The sequence below is a fragment of the Octopus sinensis genome, linkage group LG1 (assembly GCF_006345805.1).
Source record: "Octopus sinensis linkage group LG1, ASM634580v1, whole genome shotgun sequence".
NCBI lineage: Eukaryota > Metazoa > Mollusca > Cephalopoda > Octopoda > Octopodidae > Octopus > Octopus sinensis.
The window spans coordinates 191477642-191505413 of record NC_042997.1 but is presented as its reverse complement, the minus strand read 5'-3'; the positions used below and the strand labels follow the sequence as shown (position 1 = coordinate 191505413).

Genomic DNA, 27772 nt, shown 5'->3' with positions numbered 1-27772 from the left:
TCACACTACATATTAATCTACATACAAGAGTGTGTCAAAAACAAAGCAGAAAAACATGCAGTTTCTTCTTCAGAAATCACATAATTAAAAACAAATTTCTCCTTTTTGCTCATTGTTTAGCGAAGTAAAATCATTTTTCTTAGTTAAGTCTTTCAGTAGATCAGAGCAGGGGTTAGTGTGTTGACAGTTTTCAATGATGAATTTTCTGTGTCAGTTATATATATGTTAAAGCTGTTGTCTATATGTTTGTTGTTTGAACAACACAGTTCTACTTTTAATGTCTGTACTCTCTATGTTTGCTGCTTGTTAAGCTGTAAGAACTGTAGATAATTTAGACCACTCTGTGGAACAATCAGAAAGAGGGCATCTTTGCAAAAATATTTGAAGTAACAGGGTTGATGTCAAAGTCAGCATGTATAATAAGGTTGACTCTTGAATTCTGGACATTAATATGTAATCAATTCTTCCTAATGGATACCATGCTACTATAAAAGGTTGATAGATCTCAGAAAATAGGCACATAGATCTATTTTATTATTGGGAAATGGCATGGTATATTATATCAACATCCTAGATTGTTATCTGCCCCTCTTAAATTAGAGCACTGTAAAAAAAAAAAAATATTTTCCCTATAAACTATGTAAATTTCACTATTATTATTTTAAATGTAAATATTTCTTTATTATCATGGAACTTAATGTGGAAAATTTTTCCTTTCAGAAACCCAGACCAAGCCCTGAGAAGTTTGTACGGCCTGGCAATGTGCCACAAGACAAAACCTGATGACACCACTTTCTGCCTCCTCTCGGAAGTATTGCCCTGACCATTGTCCCAGCTTTGTCTGTGTGTATGCCAGTTTGGTTGTATTAATGAATGAATGTATATGTCTGATAGCAACACTAAGCACCAATACACTCCCCCAAAATTACTCCTTATTGAAATCTTTCAGTCACTTTATAGTGTAGAGTAGCGCTATGTGATAACCTGGTGTAAGTATGCCAAGAACAGTTTTGTTTTTCCAAAGAATTGTTGATTATATTACTCTACCCATTAATGACAGGTAGTTTTGGTTGCTTATAAGAGCAAATTACATTTTGTAAGGCAGACAGGTGTATTTTCTGGTAGGCTATCTTTAAAAAAAATCTACACCTGCTCTGTCATCTCACTCCTGCTAACACAGTCTCTTACTCAAATATCAAGTTTGTCTACATAGGTATTTGGAGAAATCAGTTTGACCAAATATTGGTATGTTACAGGTGCCTCTAACTAACTTTATTATCTGTCTGGCTGATAAATTAGTCGATCTATATACATTACCCAAAGCTTGTTAAGATATGGCTAAATATTTGTTGTGAATGGATTGAGACCTGGGATCAAGATGATTTATAGTTAAGACTAGTGTATTAAATAACAAACACTTAGAAATTAGATAACATAATCCCGATTCTCATTCCATCTCAGTTAATATTTCATCTACCACATCCTCTTTCTCTACACTATATTAACTTATTGCAATTACACTAATTAAGAATTGTTATACCAAAGAGGATACCAAACTGATTGTTGACTTTTTTTTTGCAGATCCTTGTTGCCCATCTCTCCTTTTGGTATGCGTTTTCTTTCCCCTTTTTCAATTGATTTAAATATTTTGTCAGTTAACTTGTTAATCTCTTATTAACCCATTTCTCAAGTTAAACAAAAAAAAAAAAGTTTCATTTTTTAATCATTGTAAGGTTTATTTCTTCCAAACATAAACACTGCTTGCATACACACTCCAAACCACTGTTTGAATAATTTACTGCACTCCCCTATCATTTGCTCCTCCCTATTTTTGTCCTCTGTCAGGGTTATATATATATATATATATATATATATATATATATATGTATGTATGTATGTATGTATGTATCCTTGTTCCAAGAGTGTTGCCTGCATTTACTTCACTCTCAACATGATAGTTTTCTATGAGTCTGAAATGCCTTTGTTAGTTATGTCTGAAATTAAAATCTATGTACCAACATTTTCAAATACTTCGTCTTTCTGTCTCTCTTTCTTTACATGATATATAATATTTAGGGTGATTCAAAAGTCGCCATACATAAGAACAATTTATTTTTTTATAAGACAGTTTTTTATTTAACTGTTTCTTATAAAAAAAATGTTTTTCCTATGTATGGTGACTTTTGAATCACCCTGTATATATACGATTTCATTGACAATAACTTAGAGGTTTTACTGGCTGTTGTCAGTCTGACAAGGAATACAGCCAACAAAACTTCAAAGTTACAGTCAATAAAATTGTTACAGACACCGGGGTCTACACTTATAGCAAGTCCTTTATTGTTCACTGTTTTTATGCATATAAAAACTCATTTAAAAAAAAAAATCTCTCTCTCTCTATCTATCTATCTATCTATCTATCTATCTATCTATCCATCGATATATATATATATTGTTAGAAATGGTAAGACAACAAAAGAATGAAAGAGACCTCGATATTATGTAAATAGAGGAATTTATCTGTAAATGTAATATGCGACAATTATTCGGTAGCCATGATAAAACTCCGAGTTTTGGATGTCGGGGTGGAAATCTATGCCACCATCTCTTCAGTTATCCACCCATCAGAAAAAATGCATTTTTTCCGACGGCCAGATAACTGAAGAGATGGCAGCGTGGATTTCCACCCTGACATCCGAAACTCGGAGTTTTATCATAACTACCGAATAATTGTCACATATTATATTTACAGATATATATTTTCAGAGAAGCAGTACATCCTTGATACAGTAGCATGCCTTTGAACAAAAAAAACAATTAAGAGTGATTTTTTTTGATAATTATTTTCCACTTTGATGATTAGATGTTTACAACCTGTCATTACGATTTGTAAACATCTAATCATTTAAATGGGAAATAATTATCAAAAAGTCAGTCATTCTTATTTCATTTTTTCAAAAGCACCCTACTGTATCTAAGATTTTCCATTTTATATATATAATTACAAAATATTTATTCGTGTATGTAATTTGAGCACATAGTAAGAATATAATATAATTTTTGCTTATGTCTGAGTTATGATCTACTCATAATTCTTAGGTTTACTCCAGCCAGTCCTCAAAATAAGTAATAACCTTTATTTCAAACAGATTACTCATTAATTACTAGGGTTTCTTTCTGACAATTAGAGCTGTTTGGTTTGTAAATAATTTTGATCAATAACTTTAGTTTGTACAAATAGTCAAGAGATTTTCAGTATAATTCAAAAGTTTCAATTTGAGTTTCATGAGGTTCTTTATTTATAAATATAAATGTACTGTCAGATTTAAATTCTGGTACTTTTTAATATTTTCCCTCTCGGTTTTGTTTTTATTTGGTTTTGGTTTCTCTCTTGAATTAAATAGCTATAAAACAAAAAATTAATTAAAAATACATTTTGTTGCTGTTAGCCTGTTTCTTTTTGCTATAAATTATTTTTAATTATTGCAAATTGGTATATAGCTCACTTATAAAGAGCTTAGATCAGTTGTCTTGGAAGCTAATTTAAATGTTGTTTTATATAGTTATTACTGGGTAACTGACTCATTCATAGCATATTAGATCCATGTAAAAATCTACACATTTCGATATATATCAAAAAGCGAGAACTAAAGATTTTCTGTATAGAAAACACATTGTGTTGCTCAAATGATTTGAGCTTAAACACACTGAAATCTTTGACAACCTGTTTATCTGCATCTCTCTCTCTCTCTCATATATATATATATCATTATATATATATAAAATATGAATTAGAGATAAAACCACTATTAGGCAACTCAAACAGTGATAGACATAAACCAATACATAAATAACAAATAATATAAATATAATTAATGTCGTATATAATATATATATAAAAATTTAAAAATTAAAAATAATTTTTTTTATACTATATTAATTATATTTATATTATTTGTTATTTATGTATTGGTTTATGTCTATCACTGTTTGAGTTGCCTAATAGTGGTTTTATCTCTAATTCATATTTTATATATTTATACTGTGAAATTTGATTTAATACTAAATCTAATTTTTCCCTGTAAGTTTGGAGCTATACTCCCTAATGGAAAATGTTTGGAAAAAATATTGAATTTTATATTCAGTTATTACAACAAAAATTGCAGCTTGCATTTCATACTGTTTCAAAGAAAACACTTAATAATGTTGAGTTATTTTAGATAGCTTTCTCTCGGATTTGGTTTTTACCGTATTTATGCATAAAAAAAAAAGTCTGAACAGATCATTTGGTCTCCTTCACTAGTGATTTATAGCTTGTTAATTTAGATGCAATTAAAATAACTACAACCTGCATGTAATGGTTTATGATTACAAAGGTGAAATTTCAAATTCCCCCAGCCCCCATCTTTCACCTTTGTTGGAAAGCTGCGTATGCCCTATGATATTCTGCCTTGAGGTAATGTACAAACAGTCGGATATGATTGATGGCAGTGATGTCTCTTGGGTGAGAGTGTTTTAATAACTCCTCACTGCTTATGAATTTATTAACATGTATATGTCAGAGGGTTCTTTTTTCACATGCCTAAAATTCTTTAATCAAAATGAATTGCCAAATCTGAGAAATAAAGATATTTTACGTGGAGCTCTAATTAAAAAAAAAAAATATGTATAAATAAATAATTGCAGAAATAAATATTTCCAGTCTGTTAAATCCTATGTCCAGATCAGTGGTATTTTTGTTGGTTCTAAGCTGATCAGAGTTTAGTTTCCTACGTCCGTCTGTGGATAAAGCAAGTGTCTTTTTCTGTGAATGGTGCTAGAAGTTAATTTTTCTCTGGAGATTAGTGACAAAATTCTGCCATTTTTTATAAACGTACACATTCAGCAAATGGGGATATAAAAGCAGTTTAAAAAGGAAAAAAAAAAATTTTTTTTTAAACTTGGAAGTGGAGAAAGAGAACAGACCTAGTAAATACATTTTGTACGATATATAAAATATTCCGACATTTAATCATTCTGTCATTTTACTTGTCTGTAGATGAAATATTTTTGAAAGCTGCTTCCAATATGTTTGAATGTGTTCACAGTTTAAACCACAACACTTTTGGTTTGATTAAAGGATAAGCTGGGCAGTATGGTTAAATTCTGTTGTACATTAAATGATTGACCTAGAGAAGGTCTTAAATTCCCCACCCCTTTTTTTGTTTTATTGTTGTTGTTTTTTTAACTCTTAGATTAGTGTCCCATAATGCATCTCATCAGAGTGGCTTCCACAGATTTACTTGTCTACTAAAACTGGATAGTTTTCAGGTTCATTAGTGGCTGTTTATTTTTGTTTGTTTTTGTTTTTATTTACTTTTTTTTCTTGTAAGAAGCTTTTCGTGGTAATGAGTAATGAACAGTTGAAAAGTTATTGATTTTAGGAAATAATTCAAAGTGATTGATTTAATGCTTTTTCTCTCCCCCCCCCTTCCCCCTGCTCTCCCTCCTTTAAAATTTTTTTTTTTCTTGTAACACTGAAAGAAAAACAGATTGTTTTATTTTCAAATCTCTGTATTGGAAATAGTGATGTGGTTTGGTAACTTGTCATATGTAATTGCATTGGAAGATTGTTTCGATTCAACTGATTGCTTCTTTACATAGCTGGAGGGTTTATAGAGACCTGGCCTCTCTCTGTTTAAGGGTTTTAACAAAACGAATACTTATCGTCAATGTGAGATATGGGTGGTTTCATAAAACTTCACAATCAATTACTGAGGTTGAAAATCAGACATCGCTGTTCCCTACAGGCCAAACTGTTGATACTTTTGAAGACTTTCAGTGTATATTTTAAGACACGTGTGATTGCTAATAACCAATTAACCCAGTCGTATAATTTCTTGTTTTTCTTTTTCAAAGTTTTTGCCTTAACTGCAAATAAACAAATACATATTCCAGGGGTTGGCAAGTTCAAAAGAAGCTGTGTCTGGCCACTTAGAATAAACAGCTCCAGGATAAGTCTGAGAGTGAATAAAATATTTAATCTATAATTCTTAGTTCAACCAAATACATTTTATTGGTTATGGATTAAATATTTTCTTATATACATACATAAATATATATATATATATATACACACACACACACACATACACATACTCTTTTTTAAAAGTATCCTACAAGACACAAGTCAAACTATTTTGATGCAGATGTCATTAAATGTAATGGATATAGAGGTGCACAATATTAAATGTTACCATAGCAACCATTTACACATCCAAATGCAAGCAAGAACAAAATGTGATATGGATAGCAAGCCCCTCAAAAAGTGTGTGTGTGTATGTATGTATATATATATATATATATATATATATATATATATAAATATACACATACACACACATATATTATCACACACACACACATATAAGGTGTGTGTTTGTGTGTCTGTATATTTATGAAATATAAGAATTAGTTATCTAAATGTCAGGTGTTTTCCTCACATAGCAAAATGAGTCAGTATTTAAACTTGTGAAGTATTTATTTCTGCTTTATAAACTAAATGTGGGCGGTGGGGGGAAGATATGTTTGCTTCTTGTACAATGCTTTCGGCATTGTATATTACATATCATTAACAGAACAACCAAAGAAGGTATTTAGCGTGCACATCTGTGAAGCAGGAGTCTTGTAATGTCTTTAGATTTTTTTTCCCTCCTTTTTGGTAAGAGGGTGGGGAATTTCCTTTTACCTTACTTTCGACCTTAAAACAGCTGACGACAGTACTCAATGCAGATACTTTCATAGATATTTCATTCAGGTTCATTTGTCAACAGTCTGATTATAATTGAAGAAGGAGCTTGTTTCTTTGTGATTAATCCAGTGCCCCACCCCTATCCCAAATACCATCGCCAAAAAGATTCCAATTTGACATTAAGGTGTGTAGTTTCATCTTTGGTTCCTTCTGTTTTTCTATGGTGTAAACCTTTTATTTTTTCTTTGTTAACGTCTGGCCTTTGATGATTCCAAAATATACTAACCCTTCCTTAATTAGCTGTATTCCATACATTATATATATGTGTATGTATGTATGTATGTATGTATGTGTGTGTGCATGTGAAGGCACATGGCCTAGTGGTTAGGGTGTTGCACTCACGATCTAGTATTCTTGGGTTTGATTCCTGGACTGGGTGGTGTGTTGTGTTCTTGAGCAAAACACTTCATTTCATGTTGCTCCAGTCCACTCAGCTGTAGATGGGGAACCATGTGATGGAATAGTGTTCTGAACAGGGATAATGTTAGCCTGCTCACCTAGCCAGTTGGGTGGCGTCATTCAAAAGCTAAAACAATGCAAAGTACATTGTGATCAGCGATGTATAACAACACCCAATAGTCTAGTCCATCATGTGAGTTAGGTATGTGTGTGTGTGAAGGTGCTTGGCTTAGTGGTTAGGGTGTTGCACTCAAGATTGCGAGATCGTGGGTCTGATTCCCAGACCGGGCATTGCGTTGTGTTCTTGAGCAAAAGCACTTCATTTCACATTGCTCTGCGATCATTTCGTCATCTGACATGTGGCACACAGTGTACCTGTACAGGTAATGTCGATTTGATGGAGGGTGTGAACTTACACGAACACAAACATTGGATCACTATAAACAAATCCTGTGTGGTTGTTTGGCAATTTCTTACCGAACCCTCATACATCATTTAACGATGGGAAAGTCCATGAGGTATATATATATATGTATAAAAGAATGGAGTTAACGCAGGTGTAATCAAATATTTTTACTTTCGACACATGTTTCGAAAATTCCACTGATACTATTCAAAAGAATAAATGGTATAAACAATGCAATCTTCTCCTCAGGAAAGTGAAAAAAACGAAACTCGTCAATAAGACATTTTAGCAAAAAATGATGGATTTGTATAGCGATAGACAGAACGCTATTAATATTGTTTAAAAAAAACGTTATATGATATCACGTCATAAGTAGCTAACAGAAAGAGTAGGGATATTAATAGTGAATGTTAAATATAAAGGAAATTAAAGTTTAAATTATATATAATGATAGAGACTACTTATATGCACTAAATGTATGTTTTTGCCAATGCTTACATCTGTATGCTCGCTCTATAACCGTGTTTACTAGAGTATTTTTAGAAAAAATAATGAAAAATAGCTCAGAATTGCAGAGAAGACAGAATTTCTTGCCTTTGTCATATGGTATCGAAATTGAGAGAATCAACCATTCTAAATGAAATTGTTCATTGTGGTCTTTTAAATCCCAAATCAGTTTACTGACACCGGTACTATTCCATTTATTTCTATCCCTAAATGTTGAGTAATGGATAGAAATTCTTTTAGATAACTCTAACGATGTACTTCCAATGTAAAATCGTACTTTATTACGAGTACTGATTATACACTGGTATATAGAATTTTTAATCTTAGAGTTACTTGACATAAACTTAATTCTATTGGAATTGACTTCAGATACAATAACCTTGTTATTAATATTTCTAGAGGGTTGGATGGTATTAGCTAAATTAATGTTAGTATTAGTAAATGTATTAATATTTAACAGTTTGTTATTATGAGAAGAGATAATTTGCAAGAGATTTTTTGTGTTTGAAAAACCTATCCTAATCTTATGTGAATTGATTATAGAGTAATATCTAGAATTGTTTGGAAAATTCCTAGCAATAGCTTGACGACACAGCAGTGGGAGATTAGATTTAATTTGTCTCCCGTAAGGAATTATTAACCAAATATTTTTACTAGTATTCATAGCGTATTTACTTTTTGAAGGTGTTATATTTACTTATAGATCAATAATAGGGGATTAAATAAGGGTTATCTGCCTTCATTCGCTTTGTATCGGTGCGTAAGTTATGTTTGTTATCAATAATTCTTTTACGACTAGAAATCTTATCTACATTATTGAATTTACAATTAGACTGAGCAGAATCTATGTAGAAAATTGTCTCTGTATAACCTGCTTTGATTAAGGCAGAGTTATAGAATTCAGCATTATTATTGAAAATATCAACATTAGCAGATAATTTAGATAATCTAAATGAAATATTCTTAACCAAGTTCTTAGTAATTGCTCCAGGATGATTACTAAATTTGCTAATGGACTTAAGATTGGTCAACGGTTTACGATATGGGAGGTAAGAGTCACTGTGTAAATTAAGCGTAATATCTAAAAAGTTGGCCTTCATCATATCGTCATCAAAAACGATTTTTAGGTAAAGTAAACAATCATCACGATATAGACCTCCATAAATGTTAGGGAACTCTTCAGCCATTTCAAAAAGAATATATATACAGACCAAATCGGCTGTCTGTGCTGAATCAGAACTTCCCATTGGTGTATCGAAACTATCTGGTGTGTCTTTACGGACCCACAACTTATCATCAAATTTAATAATAGATCTTCTGGCTGCCAACACAACATTAATTTCTTCTCGGGTGAGACCAGCTTTGTTATGAGCAAGCCAAAGTGCCTTATTAAGTACTATTGGATTGATAGAAGAATAAAAATTGGAAATATCAAACTGGATAAACTTAGTACTCACCTTATTGTTAATAGAACTAAACCAACCAGTCAACTACTTCAAACGAATTAGTCCATAAACTAAGTTTTAATGTTTTGATTAAATTAGGAATATATTTATCTAGTATATTTTTACTAAGGATACCGATGTCAGAGCTAGAAGGGCAGATAAGCCTTAATGATGGGTTAGTAAAAAAATTTGGTTTGTGATCCTTCAAAATGAACCGAGGTTGCTTAGGAACAAGTGGTTCTGTCTTCGTTTGTAGGTTATATTACTCCATGATTTTCATAGCCTCAATGTTGGCTTTCTTAAATATTCTTTTATCAGCAATTTTATACTTTTTCTGAATTTCTTTTTTAAGTAATTCCAAATAATAGTCTTTATAAAGTTTGTACAGATTTCCAGTCTTATCAGATTGAATCAACATAGTTGAATATGGTACTTAAGTTAAAGGCACCAGAATTTATTATGGTATTATCCATATAATTCAAAATGGGGGTGATTATAATCAAAATAAGCAACAAGGATATCCAAACATGTTTTTTGTCTATCTACTTATCCTCTTTGTGATTTTGGATAAAAAGAAAACTATACAAATGAATCCTTCGAATTTAACTAAATTCTATATTTTTATGCAGCTGAAGATTGCTCTGCATTTTAAATTGATGTAATGTTTGCATCGTTCAATTAAATGGAGTCGCATGAAACGATCGTACTGCATTACCTCTGGATATCCTTGTTGCTTATTTTGATTATATATATATATATATATATATATATATATATATATATATATATATATATATGTAATGTATGTATGTTGCTTCCATGTAATTGGCTTGGCTAGACTGGCTTGCAGATCAAATTTTGGTTTTTTGGCTCCAGAAGATGATGTGTTTTTGTTTGCAATAAAATTGAAAGGTGTAAAAACTTTTTTCTTGGTTTTGCTCTCATTCATCCTTGGTGACATGAAAGGTGCTCTACAATCAGTTTTTTTTAGAAGAGCTAGACACTTTCTTGGCACTCAACTTCTTTGCAGATGTTTCCTGCCCTTTTTTCGTAGACTTTGGTAATTTAGAACAGGAGTTTGTGAACTGTAAACTTTAGGAATGAAACTAGTCGCAGGAGCACGTTTTGGAATCTTAGATTGCAGCGATCGGCAACTTTGTTTTTCTGATATTTTTTTTATTCTCTTCCACTATCTGTTTAGCAAGTCGTGCAGGTGTAAGCAGTTTCTGAGCACGTTTGTTTTTTGTTTTTTTTTTCTAAATACACATCAAGGGAGTCAAATTTCTGAAACATTTTCCAATGAATTTTTTTCCAATTTTTTTACCTGCTTTTTCAGATGGCTCTGCAATATTTGATTCCTTCTTGGAAGATAGTACCATGTTGACACAATTATCAAATTCTGTTGCTGTTTTTGAAATCATATTGGTTGTGGTTCTTTTCTGAACATATATGTAATGTATGTTTCTACATTAGTGACCTTCAGTTAAAGCTTTCTTAATTCTGTAAGAGATTTAGTGTAATGTTTCTGGAATGTGGAATTCTATACTTCTTGACAAGTCTTTCAGTGTTCGTTATTTGTAATGGTTGGTTTGTGGTAATCTGGTTTGTTTAGATATATTTCTCGGTCGTGCAGTCTGTTCTATACAGTGCTAAGTCACAGTAATAATAATAATAATAATAATAATGATAAATAATTATGGTAGTTTAGTTGGGGGTCAGATATTCCTTATACAAATCTAAATGATTTAGATTAGTATTGCATATCATCATCATCATCATCATTATTATTATTATTATTATTATTCTTTATTAGACAATGCAGTGCTAACCAACAACAGTTTTTAGTTGCCACTGAACAACTATCACCAGCATTACCTCGTCTAATGTCTATGGTTTACTGTTACAGAATGCTTAAATGAGGGAGGAGGTAAATAGTGCATTGTGTGTGTGTGTATGCATAGACCTATATTTTTCCTAAATAGAGTAAAAAAAAAAGCAATACATGTAAACTAAAAGCAACCTTTATACTTTCCAATATCGAATAAATCTGGGTTTTTTTTTTGTTTTTTCTCTTTTTAAACTTTCGAATTGGCCATTCAAAGAATGTAAGAACCTCTCTCATCTCTCTCTTTTTGTCTCTTTGGTATACTCCCTACTTTATTGTATACCACCATCAGCTGAATAGTGTGTGTGTGTGTGTGTGTGTGTATATATATATATATATATATATATATATATATATATATATTCACACATACACACAGGTGTGTACGTATATACATACATATACATGTATATATGTACATACACGTATATACTGAATTCTTTTTCTCAACTTAAAAAGAATTCATCTTAAATCAAGTATTGAGTTCTTTTTTCACTTAGCATTTGAATTTACCCCTATCACCATTACACACACTCCTCTTCTCTCATTGACTTTGCTAATGGAAGTTAGGGTTAAGTTAGGTTTTTGGGGGTTTTTTTTTAAACAATATCACCTTTTATTTTATTTCAAATATTTTTTATAATTATTATTTCAGAGCAAAAGTTATAGATTAAATCTTCTGTCACAAAGGTAGCTCTCATTATTATGTTCATTTGTACAAACACACACACACTTATGCTGGGGGTAAAAGTAAAATTTTTTTTTTTTAAAACCCAAAACTGAAGAAAATAACAATGTACTTAAGACTGTTTTTTTTTTGTTTTTTTTTCTTAAGTCTAATGTTACCTTTGTAGAGTTATTAGTTTTATAGAAAACCAACTACCCTCATCAAACAGAAAAAAAAAATCTTAATTATTGATTGTAAATAGAATTAATCTATTTCTCCTTTCTTTTCCTCTGCTTGTACCTATTCTTTGAAGTCGAATTCTGACACACAAAATAATGCGTAAAAACAAGCAAAAAACCATCAGATATTGACTTTCCATTAAATCTCTTATTTGGTATAGTTCCATGAAATTGGAGAAAGATTGACAAGAATTTAATTTTTTTTTATTTTTGGTCGGGGGGTCGTTGTTGTTTTTTTTTTTATATATATATATATATATATATATATATATCAACCACACTCCCACTCCATCTCCCACCCCCCTTCTAAAAGTATGTGCCTAGGTTTGGTTTTTAAATAGAGGGTACAGTGTTCCTTCTAAAGTGAATCATCATCTTGACAGTTCAGTCTATAAATAGTATCGATATGTGTTTGGTGTTTTGTGAGGGTCACTAATAGTCATTGAAGACATAAACTAAAATTACATTACTGAACAATAAAAAAAAAATAATAATTAAATTTGAGAATTAAAAAAAAAAAAAAATCCCAACAAAAAATACAAAACAAAACAAAAAACAGTGGCAGCAGTTGTGGCTGTATGACTGGCTAACGCCAAGTGTTTTCCCTCTTTCTGCATAGTGTGGTTACATGGGGTCAGAGTTCGTTTGTCATTGATGGAACATGGAAAATTTTTTTAAAAATCTGATGTCAGTGTTCCCAAAAGAAATAAGTTTGCCTTGCAAGCTAAAAAGTTCACCTCTGCAGAATATATTCATGGCGTAAAATAATTTTTGCTTGAAACATTTTCTTATACTATATTCAAATTTTGCTTTTGAATAAATGTTACAAGTTGGAAGCTATTTGTTTTTGTTTATTTTTCCTTTGTGTTTGTATATGTATTTTTTTTTCTCTTTTGCTTTCGTTAAAATAATATATTATACTCCACAGGTACTCGGTTCACTTGCCATTAATGTTTTACTGTATTTTTATATATATATATATACTAGCAGTATCGCCCGGCGTTGCTCGGGTTTGTAAGGGAAATAACTATACAGCATTTTTAGAGAGTTATAGCCAAAAAATAGCAAAATAATGCATTTAAAATGGAAAAAATATGATGGTAAATTTTTTTTTAAATCGTTGACTCATCGTAGACATTTTTAGAGAGTTACTTCCCTTTAAAAAAATATGCATGAAAATGGAAAAAAAGTGATGGTAAATTATTTTTAAAATCGTAGGCTCATCATAGACAAGCACTAATACCCAGAAGGGCTCGATATGAATCACGACTATAGGATACCCGGTTTTGGTTAAACTGCACCGCAAAATGTGGGAGTAGTTAGGAATCTAAATCGAAGGGGACAGACACTCACACAACTACAGTTTTATATATAAAGATATATATATATATACAAAAAGGGTGAAATATAATTAATTTGATAAAATTAATAAATTTCACCTAGTATTTTTTTCGGTATGGAAATGACCATATTTGGTAAGAATTATATTAATTATAATAAAGGGTTAATTGCAACAAGTTGCTCAAAACCGCATACCAAAAATATTAGAAATAGCAGCCAAATAGAATACTATTTCTACTAATCCAATTGGCTGGGATTTCGTTGTTTTCTTTCTCTTTGCCATAGACGGGTTACAAATTCTGTTTGTTTGTGGAGACTTTTTTAATAGTAGTAGAAATAGTGATCTATTTGGCTGCTATTTCTAATATTTTCGGTATGTGGTTTTGAGCAACTTGTAATTAACCCTTTATTATATTTAATATATATATTAAATGGCCCAGTGGTTAGGGCAGCAGACTCGCGGTCGTAGGATCGCGGTTTCGATTCCCAGACCGGGCGTTGTGAGTGTTTATTGAGCGAAAACACCTAAAAGCTCCACGATGCTCCGGCAGGGGGTGGTGATCCCTGCTGTACTCCTTCACTACAACGGCGGTGCATCAGCATGGCCGCAGCTCTGAGCTGAAACTAGAAAAAAAAAAATGTGTGTGTGTGACCACGTGTGCACCGTTGGCAATATTTTTCCTCCGTCTTCCCTTCCTTGGATCTTTCCTTTTCCTATGTTTCTGCCGAAGAGCTCTGCTCGAAACATTAAATCCTCCTTCTTTCCTGAGCGTCCAATAACACTATACTTGTTCTATGTCCTCACATTGTTGTGTTTTCTCTTTGTGCTTTCATGTTTGGATTAACTATATATATATATATCTTCTACTTGTTTCAGTCATCAGACTGTGGCCAAGCTGGAGCACAACCTTGATGAATTTTTAATCGAATCAATTGACCCCAGTACGTATTTTAAGTTTGGTACTTATTCTGTTGGTTTCTTTTGTCAAACTGCTAAGTTATGGGGATGTTAACACACCAACACCGGTTGTCAAGTGGTTGTGGTGGTGGGGAGGTGACAGTTACAAACGTGTGTGTGTGTATAGTGCTGGTCCCATGTTAAAAGCACACTATAAAGTGGTTGGCATTAGGAAGGGCATCCAGCTGTAGAACCCAAGCCAGATCAAACTGGAGCATTGTGCAGCTCTCTGGCTTCCTAGCTCTGGTCGAAACGTAGTTCTCAGAGAGAGATTCACAATCTCAATGTGACAAAGTTGACCCTTTGAAATACAGGCGCTACTCATTTGTAACATGAAGTAGTGTTTTATTCAAGGACATGACGTGCCACTGGAAATCAAACTCACAATTTTATGATCATAAACCAAATATCCTAAACACTAAGCCACGTGCCTTCACTAGTGTACATAATATCTTGACATCTGCAGTGCATGCCCAGCCCCAAGGAATTCTTTTAGCTCGCTTAAGAACCACTGGTCTAAATTCATCTGAACTCCAACCCTATTCCAATGTTTCTCTCTCCAAAGTATGAGAGCAGATCCTAAAATGGACCAGATATTTCTTTATTGCCCAAGAGGGGACAAACAAGGACAGACAAAGGGAATAAGTCGATTGCATTGGCCCTGGTGCGTAACTCGTACTTACTTAATTGACCCTGAAAGGACAAAAGGCAAAATCAACCTCAGCGGAATTTGAACTCAAAACTTAATGGCAGACAAAATACCTATTTCTTTACTGCCAACAAGGGGCTACACAGAGAGGGGACAAACAAGGACAGACAAACGGATTAAGTCAATTATATCAACCCCAGTGTGTAACTGCTACTTATTTAATCGACCACGAAAGGATGAAAGGCAAAGCCGACCTCAGCGGAATTTGAACTCAGAATGTAACGGCAGACGAAATGCCACTAAGCATTTTGCTCAGCGTGCTAACAATTCCGTCAGATATTGCAGACTCAAACATTGTAGACTGTACCCGTCTATTTCTGACAAATCTCTACCGACTAATATGACAACTGCTAGCACCAGTTAGGACTTGGGTCTGTCATGAAGCCGTGGGCCTCATAAGGCCAAAGATTAACCGGATTTCCATGGTGTACAAGTGACTGAGATTACAACACTTCTCCATTGAACGAGGCACTAGTCCATCATTTGGTTAACTTCCCAGTTATTTCAAAAACTCGTCTATGGCTGAGTGGACTTGAGCAATGTAGAATGAAATGTTTTGCTAAAGAACTCAAGGCTTGGCCTGATCTGAGAACAAAGACTGATCTTCTGATTGCAAGTGGAACTCCTTGACCACTAGTCCACATGCCTTCACACTAACTCCAGCATCCTCCCTCTATTTCTGCTGGTGCCATGTAAAAATGCCCCAGTGCCTTGTAAGAAGCACCCAGTGCACTTTCTAAAGTGGTTGGTGTTAAGAAGGGAATCCAGCTGTAGAAACCATGCCTAAACAGACAACTGAAGCCCAGGCAGCTCTTTGGCTGGTTAGCTACACTCAAACTGTCCAACCCATGGCCTGCATGGAAAATTGACGTTAAATAATGATTCCAACTCTTTTGAACCGGTAAGCTTATGTGCTACTCATTTCACCTGCAATTCCTCTCCTGCTTTTCAACTCCCCAAACCCAACCCTAAACACCTCACACAAACTTCTAGCTGCCACTACCCTTCTTCCCCCCCCCCCGCCATCCTTTTGACCTTTCCAACAGATATATTGATTTCTAGCATCATCTAAATCAGTGGTTACCAAACTTTTTTGACCATTGACCCCATTAGCCACTTCTTCTACATGAACCCCCTTTAGCCACTACTTCCGCATTAACCCCTCCTTCCACATTGAGCCCCTTTATCCACTTCTTCTACATTGACCACCCTCCTCATTTAAAATATCTTAATACCCTACCATACCATATCTTAAATGCATACCCAGTACTGATGCTGGCAATTAAAATGTTAGCTAAAATATACATGTATGACAAATTAAGAAATTCTATTGAAGATGACATACTTTTTATATTTAAGACATGTTTGAGTATAAACTTTCAATTTTTATGAAATTGTTCTCACAGTTAGAAAATGTGAAAAACACATATTGTTGGAATATCTTTTATTGAAATTGACAACATCAAAGCGAGGTATGAGCAAAGTGATCCTGAATTGAGGCATTGATATCAGGCTGAATGTCGGTCAATTTCAGTTTCAAATCACCTCATTCCTCCAGGTTCAGGCAATTTCTATAAGCAAACACTTGACAGTCCATATCCGTTCAATCTCACCTCTCAATCTTCAATTATGATACAGATTATGACACCAGGCCTCAAACGTTAGCAACAGCAGACTTCTCACTGCTGTGAAAATTTGTTTTCCCACGTTTCATGGCACTAAGTATTTCAAACAGTTCATCTGTGTGAGCTGGTCTTTCGCATACCTATTTCTTTATTACCCACAAGGGGCTAAACATAGAGGGGACAAACAAGGACAGACATAGGTATTAAGTCGATTACATCGACCCCAGTGCATAACTGGTACTTAATTTATCGACCCCGAAAGGATGAAAGGCAAAGTCGACCTCGGCGGAATTTGAACTCACAACGTAACGACAGACGAAATACGGCTACGCATTTCGTCCGGCGTGCTAACTCTTCTGCAAGCTCACCGCTTTCGCATACTGACCCCTATTCGGCCCCTTGGCTTTCATCGACCCCGCTGTAATTGCTCACTGACCCCTGGTCTAAATTGACCTGCCAAGTCCATAACATCTTTACCGAATAAAATATATTTTTGAAAATTTTCTTCAATAACAGTTGAAAATTCAATGGTGTTCACAATAAAGTAAGTAAAAAAGGACAATGTTTCAACAACAGTGTGCTACACAAATGTGTCTGTGTATATATTTTTTTTACTTGTTTCAGTCATTGGATTGTGGCCATGCTGGAGCATTGTCTCAAAGATTTCGGTCTATCAAAGTGGTCCAGCATTTTTGTTTTTGCATTGATTTTTTTTTTTTTACCAAACTGCCAAGTTACAGGGACATAAACAAACTAACACCGTCAAGTAATAAGATAAACATGTACATGCATTCACACACACACAATATCAGGCTACCACACTGTTTCCATTTGCTAAATTCATTAACAAGGCATTGGTCAGCCCAGGGTTGTAAGTAAAAGACACTTGATTAAGCTGCCATGCAGTGGGATTGAACTCAAAATCAAGTGGTTGCAACATGACCTTAACCACACACATGCATGCACACTCACATGTAACAGTTTATAAATACATTTATTGTAAATATACAGGGTGGACCAAAATTCAGGCACCAAGATTAAAACTTACGCTATGGAATTGTTAAGGGGTAGCTTCAATTTTTAGTAGGCACAGGAGTGGCTGTGTGCTAGGTAGCTTGCTTCCCAACCACATGGTTCCAGGTTCAGTCCCACTGTGTGGTACCTTGGGCAGGTGTCTTCTACTATAGCCGTGGGCCAACCAAAGCCTTGTGAGTGGATTTGGTAGATGGAAACCGAAAGAAGCTCATGTATATATATATATATATGTGTATGTGTGTGTGTATATGTTTGTCCCCCACCATCGCTTGACAACCGATGCTGATGTGTTTACGTCCCCGTAACTTAGCAGTTCAGCAGAAGTGACCAATAGAAAAAGTACTAAGCTTACAAAGAATAAGTCCTGGGGTCGATTTGTTTGACTAAAAGCGGTGCTCCAGCATGGTCGCAGTCAAATGACAAACAAATAAAAGCATAAAACAACATGTTATAAATAAAATGTCAAATGTTTTGGTGCGTGACTTTTGGCCCATCCTGCATATATTTTAAAATTGATATTTTAGGCCATTACTGAAATGTAGGCTAAAAATCTCAGTTTGAATAAATATATATAACATTGCTGCTCTGACCTGACATGTCCTGGTAGGCCTTAGCTGTATTAGCTAAAACAAATGGAATACAGACAAGGGGAAAATTCAGTAGACATTTTTGATTAAGATATGTACAAGTCCTCTTCTAATTACTCTACCTCTTCTATCTATTGGTATCCATGTTCATATATATTTCATTTGTGGGCTGCCTTTCAAGCCTCTGGTGTTGCAGAGTATTGCCATAAATATTTGCATCTTCATCTGCAATGTTTCCTCTTGGTGTCACGTGTTCCCTTTGTATTGTCGGTGTTTCATAGACAACACTGGTCTGTTGCATTCTGTTGTCACTCTGTTGCGTGTTGTTCTCAGTGATTTTACATCGGAGATATTGGAAGTCATCGTATACGTTTTTCGTGTTACTTTTAGCATCGTTTGTATTGCCATCTTCTACTGGAACTTGCTCAAAAGTTAAAGTTTTTCTGTGAGAGAAAATAAAATAATTATTTCTTAATTAAGGAAATTTGATGAACAGATGATGAATGAAGATGCATGTTATCTATCTTTTACTTGCTTCAGTCATTAAACTGTAGCCATATTAGGGCACTACTCTTTTACTTGTTTCAGTCATTTGACTGCGGCCATGCTGGAGCACCGCTTTTAGTCATGCAAATCGACCCCGGGACTTATTCTTTGTAAGCCCAGTACTTATTCTATCGGTCTCTTTTGCCGAACCGCTAAGTGACAGGGACGTAAACACACCAGCATCGGTTGTCAAGTCATGCTAGGGGTACAAACACAAACACACATATATACGACAGGCTTTTTTCAGTTTCCGTCTACCAAATCCACTCACAAGGCATTGGTCGGCCCGGGGCTATAGCAGAAGACACTTGCCCAAGATGCCACGCAGTGGGACTGAACTCGGAACCATGTGGTTCGTAAACAAGCTACTTACCACACAGCCACTCCTGCACCTATTTGAATTTTTATTTTTTCCAGTCCAACAAATCAACCCCAGTATTTATCTTTTGTACAAAACCTGGTACTTATTTTATTGCTGCCTTCTACTGAACTGCTAAGTTATGGTCATGTAAACACCAAGCCCAGTTGTGAAATGGTGGTGGGGGACAAACTCAGACACACACACACACACACATATATATATGATAGGCTTCTTTCAGTTTCCATCTATCAAATCCATTCACAAGGTTTTGGTGAACCTGAGGATTTTTGTAGATGACAATTGCCCAAGATGCAACATAGTGGGACTGAACCCAGAACCATGTGATTAGGAAGTTATCTTCTTATCACACAGCCAGGTCTTTTTTTTAAACCTTGTGTGTCATCATCATCGTTTAACATCCGTTCTCCATGCTAGCATGGGTTGGACGGTTTGACCGGGGATCTGGGAAGCCAGAAGGCTGCACCAGGCTCCAGTCTTATCTGGCAATGTTTCTACAGCTGGATGCCCTTCCTAACACCAAATATAACGTGTGTGTATATATATATATATGTGTGTGTGTGTGTATGTATGTATATATATGTGTGTGTTTAGAAATAATACAGATTGATGGTTTGTATTTTTTTACAAGACCATTTCTCAGAAGATTTTCTGAAGAACGGATGCCCTTCCTAATGCTAACCTTGAAATACAAGTTAAAAGTATAAACCGTTGACCTAAAATTTTGGTGGGATGGGGCAGTCAATTAGATTGATCCCAGTACGCAACTAGTACTTAATTTATCCACCCCAAAAGGATGAAAGGCAAAGTTGACCTCGGCGGAATTTGAACTCAGAACATAAAGACATGAAATACTGCTAAGCATTTCGCCTGGCATGCTGACGTTTCTGCCAACTTGCCACCTTGATAGCAGTCCTTTTATCAAGAAAGCAAAAGGATTGCTTGGACCTTTAGAGATGAGCAAGCTGTGGTCTGTGCAATGCAGTGAGTTCCTTCACTTTCCATCTGTCTCTTTCTCTCAGCTTATGTATGCGAGCATATTTTTCTTAGTGGAGGTGCAATGGCCCAGTGGTTAGGGCAGCGGACTTGCGGTTTCGATTCCCAGACCAGGCGTTGTGTGTGTTTATTGAGCGAAAACACCTAAAAGCTCCACGAGGCTCCGGCAGGGGGTGGTGATCCCTGTTGTACTCTTTTGCCACAACTTGCTCTCATTCTCTCTTCCTGTTTCTTGAGTAATGCTGCGATGGACTGGTGTCCCGTCCAGCTGGGGGGAACACATACGTCACAGAAACCAAGAAACTGGGCCCATGAGTTTGAAAAGGGCGAAAAAAAAATTTTTGTAATGAGGAGAAAGTGTTTGTGTTAGCTGTGTTCAGTTAATAATTGCTATGTCTCTCACTTATTCATCATTATTTCAACGTCCGTTTTCCATGCTGGTAAAGGTTGGATGGTTTGACTGAGGACTGGCAAGCCAGCAGGCTGCACCAAGCTCCTATCTGACCTGGCACGGATGCCCTTCCTAATGCCAACCACTCCGAGATGTAGTGGGTGCATTTTACATGGCACTGGCATCGACCATGTTCGGATGGTGCTTTTTACATGCCACTGGCACAGGAACCAGTCAGGTGGCATGGCATCGACCATGTTCGGATGGTGCTTTTCACGTGCTACCAGCACAGGAATCAGTCAGGGGGCACTGGCATCGACCATGTTCGGATGGTGCTTTTCACGTGCTACCAGCACAGGAATCAGTCAGGGGGCACTGGCATCGACCATGTTCGGATGGTGCTTTTCACGTGCTACCAGCACAGGAATCAGTCAGGGGGCACTGGCATCGACTATGTTCGGATGGTGCTTTTCACGTGCTACCAGCACAGGAACCAGTCAGGGGGCACTGGCATCGACTATGTTCGGATGGTGCTTTTCACGTGCTACCAGCACAGGAACCAGTCAGGGGGCACTGGCATCGACCATGTTTGGATGGTGCTTTTTACGTGCTACCAGCACAGGAACCAGTCAGGGGGCATGGCATCGACTATGTTCAGATGGTGCTTTTCACGTGCTACCAGCACAGGAATCAGTCAGGGGGCACTGGCATCGACCATGTTTGGATGGTGCTTTTTACGTGCTACCAGCACAGGAACCAGTCAGGGGGCATGGCATCGACTATGTGCGGATGGTGCTTTTCACGTGCTACCAGTCAGGGGGCACTGGCATCGACCATGTTTGGATGGTGCTTTTTACGTGCCACCGGCAGCGACCATATTTGGATGATGCCACCAGCACGGGAGCCAGTGGGGGAACACTGGCATCTATCACGTTTGGATGGTGCTTTTTACATGCTGATAATAATGATGATGATAATGATGAAAACAATGCAAACATATTCTGTAGAATTTATCTGGGAATTTGGTTTGATTGGAATGCTAGGTTTATCAAATTCTTTATTCTCTGAGGAATAACTTCCTAATAAAGAATGAAAAATGGATACTCACTGTTTCCTGATGTACCAAATCAAGACACAAAGAGTGATGATGCATAATCCAATAGATATGGTAGCGCCAATATAAGTAATTAATCCTAAAAGAAAATTAGGAAAAGGATAAAAATATAAACATGAAAAGACATAAGCATGAGATTTTTTTGTCAGATAGGGGCAGGCATGGCTGTGTAGTTAAGAAGTTAAGAAGTAAGGCAAAATGCTTAGCGGTATTTCGTCTGCCACTACGTTCCGAGTTCAAATTCTGCTGAGGTTGGCTTTGCCTTTCATCCTTTCAGGGTCGATGAATTTTACTAGTTACGCACTGGGCTCGATATCATCGACTTAATCCCTTTGTCTGTCCTTGTTTGTCCTCTCTGTTTAGCCCCTTGTGGGCAATAAAGAAAGAAGAAGTTAAGAAGTAAGGCGGCGAGCTAGCAGAAGAGTTGGCACGCCAGGTGAAATGCTTAGCGGTATTTCGTCTGCCGCTACATTCTGAGTTCAAATTCCACTGAGGTCGACTTTGCCTTTCATCCTTTCGGGGTCGATAAATTAAGTACCAGTTATGTACTGGAGTCGATGTAATCAACTTAATCCTGTTATCTGACCTTGTTTGTCCCCTCTGTGTTTAGCCTCCTGTGGGCAATAAAGAAATAAGAAGTTTACCTCCTAACCAGATGGTTTTAGATTCAGTACTACTGCATTGTACCTTGGGCAAGTCTCTTCTGCTACAGCTTCTGGCCGACCAAAGCCTTGTGAATGAATCTGGTAGATGGAAACTTGTGTGGAAGCCTGTTGTGTGTGTGTGTTACTGTCCCCTTGCCTTGATATCATGCAGTAGGTGTAAATAAGTGTCACCATCATACAAGTGGTGTCCCTTGTTTCTGTTCTTCCTAGATATATTATGTTTCTTGGAAACAGGTGAGGTTTGGTGACAGGAAGGGCGTCCAGCCATAAGAAACTCTGCCTCAGCAAATTATGCCCGACCCATGAGGATGATGAGCAATGAGCTCTGAATGGAGATAAATATGTGTTAGATATTTCATAGCTGAATAAATGTCAATTATTTCATGGTTGGATGAATATTAAAATATTTTATAGCTGATATCTCATGAATAATTTATATCGTTAGTGGATAAGTATTTAGTAGATAATTCATTGGCAGATAGAGGTTAATCATCTCGTGTATGGATAAATAATTCCCACGTTCATTAGGAAATAATTTATGGCTGGATTAGATATTTCACAGGTAAATATTAGATATTCAAAATAACCAACTAAAACCTGTGTATGCTGAGGTCACCTTTGTATTTCAACCTGTTTGGGGTCAATAGAATGAAGTAGCAATCTAGGGCGGGGGACTAGCAAAATCACTGGAGTGCCAGATGAGATCTGTCTCAGTTCTTTGCATTCTGAGTCCAAATCTTGTGATTGAGATATATATATATATATATATATATATAAGGCTATCATCATCATCATCATCGTTTAATGTCCGCTTTCCATGCTAGCATAGGTTGGACGATTTGACTGAGGAGTGGCGAACCAGATGGCTGCACCAGGCTCCAATCTGATCTGGCAGTGTTTCTACAGCTGGATGCCCTTCCTAATGCTAACCACTCTGTGAGTGTAGTGGGTGCTTTTACGTGCCACCGGTACAAGGGCCAGTCAAGAGGTACTGGCAACGGCCATGCTCAGATAGTGTTTTTTACATGCCAACTGCACAGGAGCCAGTCCAGCAGCACTGGCAACGACCTCACATGAATGTTTTTTCACGTGCTACCAGCACAAGTGCCAGTAAGTTTACTCTACGGATTAAGGTAGAAGAAAGGCCTGATGCCCCTATAAAATCCTTGATCTGTAGAACCTATCCCTTTGATAAGTTCCTATCTACAGAGAACAATTGTGTTGTATGTAGGATGAACCTACGGATTAACTGTAAGGTTAGGAATATAGTGTATAGCTGATGATGTACTGAGGAACAGTGTGGAAACATGACAACTACTTACATTGGATAGACTGCATGCAGCATAGGGGAGCGTATAGATGAGCACTGGCAGGAGCTCAAAGAAGAGAAAGGCTCGTCAGTCCTCTACTAACATACTCAAGCAGAACTTGGAGGCTTGATTAACAGCATAGAGGTTAAAGTATTATCGACATATAGAACTGATATAACACTTAGACAGATCACAAAGGCTACACACATAACAGTAGACAGGCTGAGCCTCAATAGAAAACACAAATGGAACAGTAACACCCACCGCCACACCACATGACTAAAGACAGAAGAGAGAAGGAAAAAATAATAATCTAAATAAAACGCAGACACAAACAGGGTAATACACACACAGTAGACATATATGCACATACCTGTGATACATATAAGAAATATAGATAAATAAATTAATATATTTGTCACATACCTGTGATAAATATAAGAAATAGAAGTAGATGAAAATAAGGGGCATGGATACAAACAATATAATAAGCAAACCCACACACACACACACACACACACACAATAACTTCACAGACAGCTGCAACAGTACTAACAATGACAGTGGCAGTGATAACGATGGCAATAATAACAACAACAACTACCACGATGGCAGCATCATAGGCGAACACACAAACACAGAGAGATACAGAAACTATACCAAATTTTGGGGTCCTAGGAGATCTGCAGCGACAACAGGGGAAGAGGATGGGACTGAGGGAAAGGTTATACTCTTATTTCTTTAGTGCCTACAAGGGGCTACACACAGAGGGTGCAAACAAGGACAGACAAACTGATTAAGTCGATTATATCAACCCAAATGCATAACTGGTACTTATTTAATCGACACCGGAAGGATGAAAAGCAAGGTCGACCTCGGCGGAATTTGAACTCAGAACATGGCGGCAGACAAAATACCGCTAAGAATTTCGCCTGGCGTGCTAACGTTTCTGCCAGCTCAATGACACACACATACATGCAAACATACATAAACGCGGATGCAAATGCACGCGCACATAAGGATACGCATCATAGAAGGGCAGAATTAAATAAGTGGAGCAAGAGCACACACAAAGACGAAAAGTGTCACTGAAGAGGTCACAGATGTGTGACGAAAGATTCCCAGACAATGGACATGTGTTAGAACACGGCTGGCCAACCTAAGACCCGTGGGCTGCATGTGACCCGCAGACTTTTATCTTGCGGCCTGCTTGATACTTTCTTGAAATGGGTTTCTTTAAACAAACATTAAAAAATTTTTATCAAAAATTAAAGATTGTAATGGAAAGCTAAAAAGAAAGATGCTACTGTTTTTGCAACGATAATATTTCATGTTGAATCAATGATCATTCATTCATTATTGTAATACTAGCATGAGAAAGCAAAATGCTTTCAATTCTGTCAGCATACAAGCAGCCCTCCAAAAACTTTCTATGATTAAGGTGACCCACCATGTAATTCGAGTTGGCCAGGGCTCAGTTAGAATAAGAGCAGTAATAATTTATTTGGCAAAAAAAAAATTATTAATAATCCTTATTATTATAATTATTTTATTATTGCTGATACATACACATATATATATATATATATATATATAGGGAGTTCACGAAAGAAAACAAAAGACGAAGACAGGTGGTGTACAAAACAAACAGATGTATTAGTATAATGCTCAGGAATAGAAAAAGTCTTTTACGTTTCGAGCCTACGCTCTTCTACAGAAAGGGACACAGAAAAAAACAAGGAGAGAAAAATAATGTGTGTAGTGGCTACCGATCTATCATATATATATGTGTATAAGAAGGTGGAAATTATGACTATAAAGCGAAAGAGTACACGATAGATGAGAAGAGGGAAATAATTCAGGTTCAGAAGGAGTTATCTCCCTTTATTAATTAAACTTAACATTGACAAAAGGAAAGTTGGCTACACAAATATAGCATTCTACTTGTTTCAGTTAAAGAGTTTTAGTGTATGAAATGGACCCCAGGACTAATTCTTTGTAAGCCTAGTACTTATTCGACTGGGCCGTTTTGCCGAACTACTAAGTCACACCAGAAGATTTGTAGGTCCCTACTAGTTGTTTTTCTATAGAAATTTCCAACCATTGCATTAAACCTCAACCTGGGCTTTGTTGCTCCTAAAAGCGGGATCCCTTTCTGGATTCCTTCCACTACTGCCTATTTCTGATCAGTCACAATCATGCAGGCCCAGATAGCAGCTGAGATCATCTTGTCATATTGTATTTTGTCTTGGTTGGGTCATTGGTAACTAAACTGGTGACCCCACCAAATGAGTTGGGTGAGGAGGGTGGTTATTAGACACCCTGCAGGACAGAAAACAAAACCCATCCAAAAGAGCAGAGGAATTCAGGAAAGTCAGTGGCCATCCAGTGGTGGTGGTGGTGGTGGTGGTGGTGGAGGGACTGTGAGCATGTATGTATATAATTTTTAACCTTTCAACTTTTTTACTTATTTATTTTCATGTTAGGAAGGGCATCCAGCTGTAGAAACACTGCCAAATCAGACTGGGCCTGGCGCAGACTTCTGGCTTCCCAGACCCCAGTTGAACCGTCCAACCCATGCTAGCATGGAAAACGGACGTTAAACGATGATGATAATGATGTTGATGATGATTTTCATGTGTGTGTGTGTGTGTGTGTGTCCATGTGTCATGTGAGTTTCAACAGTAAAGAACAAGCCCTAACATATTCCTGCAATGAGGTAAAAGCTCTCTAAAGGGGCTTACAAACCCACTGTGCCAAGCGTGGCAAGTATGGTAACACTCCCAGATGACATACACTAATATATGAAATGTATTAAAATAATTAAGAACTTACTTGCATGGAAATGTAGTATATGTGATTGGTCTGAATCTGTTGAATTATTCCTTTCAAGAATTGGTGTTGTTTGGAAGTTCTTCATTATTTAATACAAGTTTTCTTTCTTTTTTATTGATGGTTTGTAATCTCTGCAAATTAACAGACAAAGCATTAATGAATAATTACAATAAATATGACTTAAGAGGCTATCCTCATGCCCCCAAGTAGACACTGATGTGTGATGCAGTCCTTGATCCCATCAGATCCTGTCAAACCTTCCAACCCATGCCAGCATAAAACATGGGCATTAGACAACGATGGCAATTCATGTATGTATATACGTAAGAAATAACAAAAAAAGTGTAAATAACAGACAGAGTCAGGACTATTGAAGGAGGAATTACAACTGTGTTTCGTCGTCTGCTACCACAACAGCTCCTTTATAGGATCCAGTTAGCTCAAGACATCATCGGGAGGAACCACGTTCGGTTTTGGCCCCTACTCCTCTACCATTTTGACGTGGCGGGGCCCTTACTTTCGGAGGTGTCTTCAGCTCTGGTGTTGGGTGCATGTCTTCTTTCTTCTGTTCCCTGGCCTCTTCGATGTATCGTCAGTGAGTGTCAGCCGGTGACTGACTGTCTTGTCAAATTTTTCCCTTTAAATATCTGCCGCATAGGCTCCAGCATGCAGCCCCAGCAAGTTGTCACATGACACTGTCTCACCTTAACTGACTAGTGAAGGCACGTAGTTTTAGCCCGTACTTTTTCTAAACGACCGTCACCTGTCAGTCAGCTTGTCTCACCGAATTGTTATTTCCCTTCGGTGTGTTTATGACTTTCAAGCTAGACACGATAATTTTAGGAAAATAAAAATAAGAAATAAGTGGAAATTTTACCGGTGAGTGTGTTACATAATAAGGCAAAAAAGAAAATGACTCTTCCCCAGACACAACATAACAAAA

General features: G+C 36.2%; 2 protein-coding genes across 6 annotated transcripts in view; one reads left to right on the top strand and one right to left on the bottom strand.

The window, feature by feature from the left end:
• Positions 1–2030, top strand: part of LOC115218200 (coiled-coil domain-containing protein 6) — a 191333-nt gene extending 189303 nt beyond the window's left edge. For all 3 annotated transcript variants that reach the window (XM_029787947.2, XM_029787949.2, XM_029787948.2), the window contains one exon: positions 721–2030. In XM_029787947.2, coding sequence (XP_029643807.1) covers positions 721–783 — 63 coding nt within the window. In that variant the 3' untranslated portion in view covers positions 784–2030. The remainder of the gene's footprint in view (positions 1–720) is intronic.
• A 16373-nt stretch (positions 2031–18403) lies between these two features.
• Positions 18404–27772, bottom strand: part of LOC115214262 — a 35693-nt gene continuing 26324 nt past the window's right edge. For 2 of the 3 annotated variants that reach the window (XM_029783416.2, XM_029783407.2), the window contains exons 2-4: positions 26830–26960; positions 22014–22098; positions 18404–19036 (exon numbers count right to left, since the gene is read on the bottom strand). In XM_029783416.2, the coding sequence (XP_029639276.1) occupies positions 18721–19036; positions 22014–22098; positions 26830–26914 (486 nt within the window). In that variant the 5' untranslated portion in view covers positions 26915–26960 and the 3' untranslated portion in view covers positions 18404–18720. Of the gene's footprint in view, positions 19037–22013; positions 22099–26829; positions 26961–27523; positions 27529–27772 lie in introns of all 3 variants that reach the window. The other variant, XM_036507875.1, reaches the window with a different exon arrangement.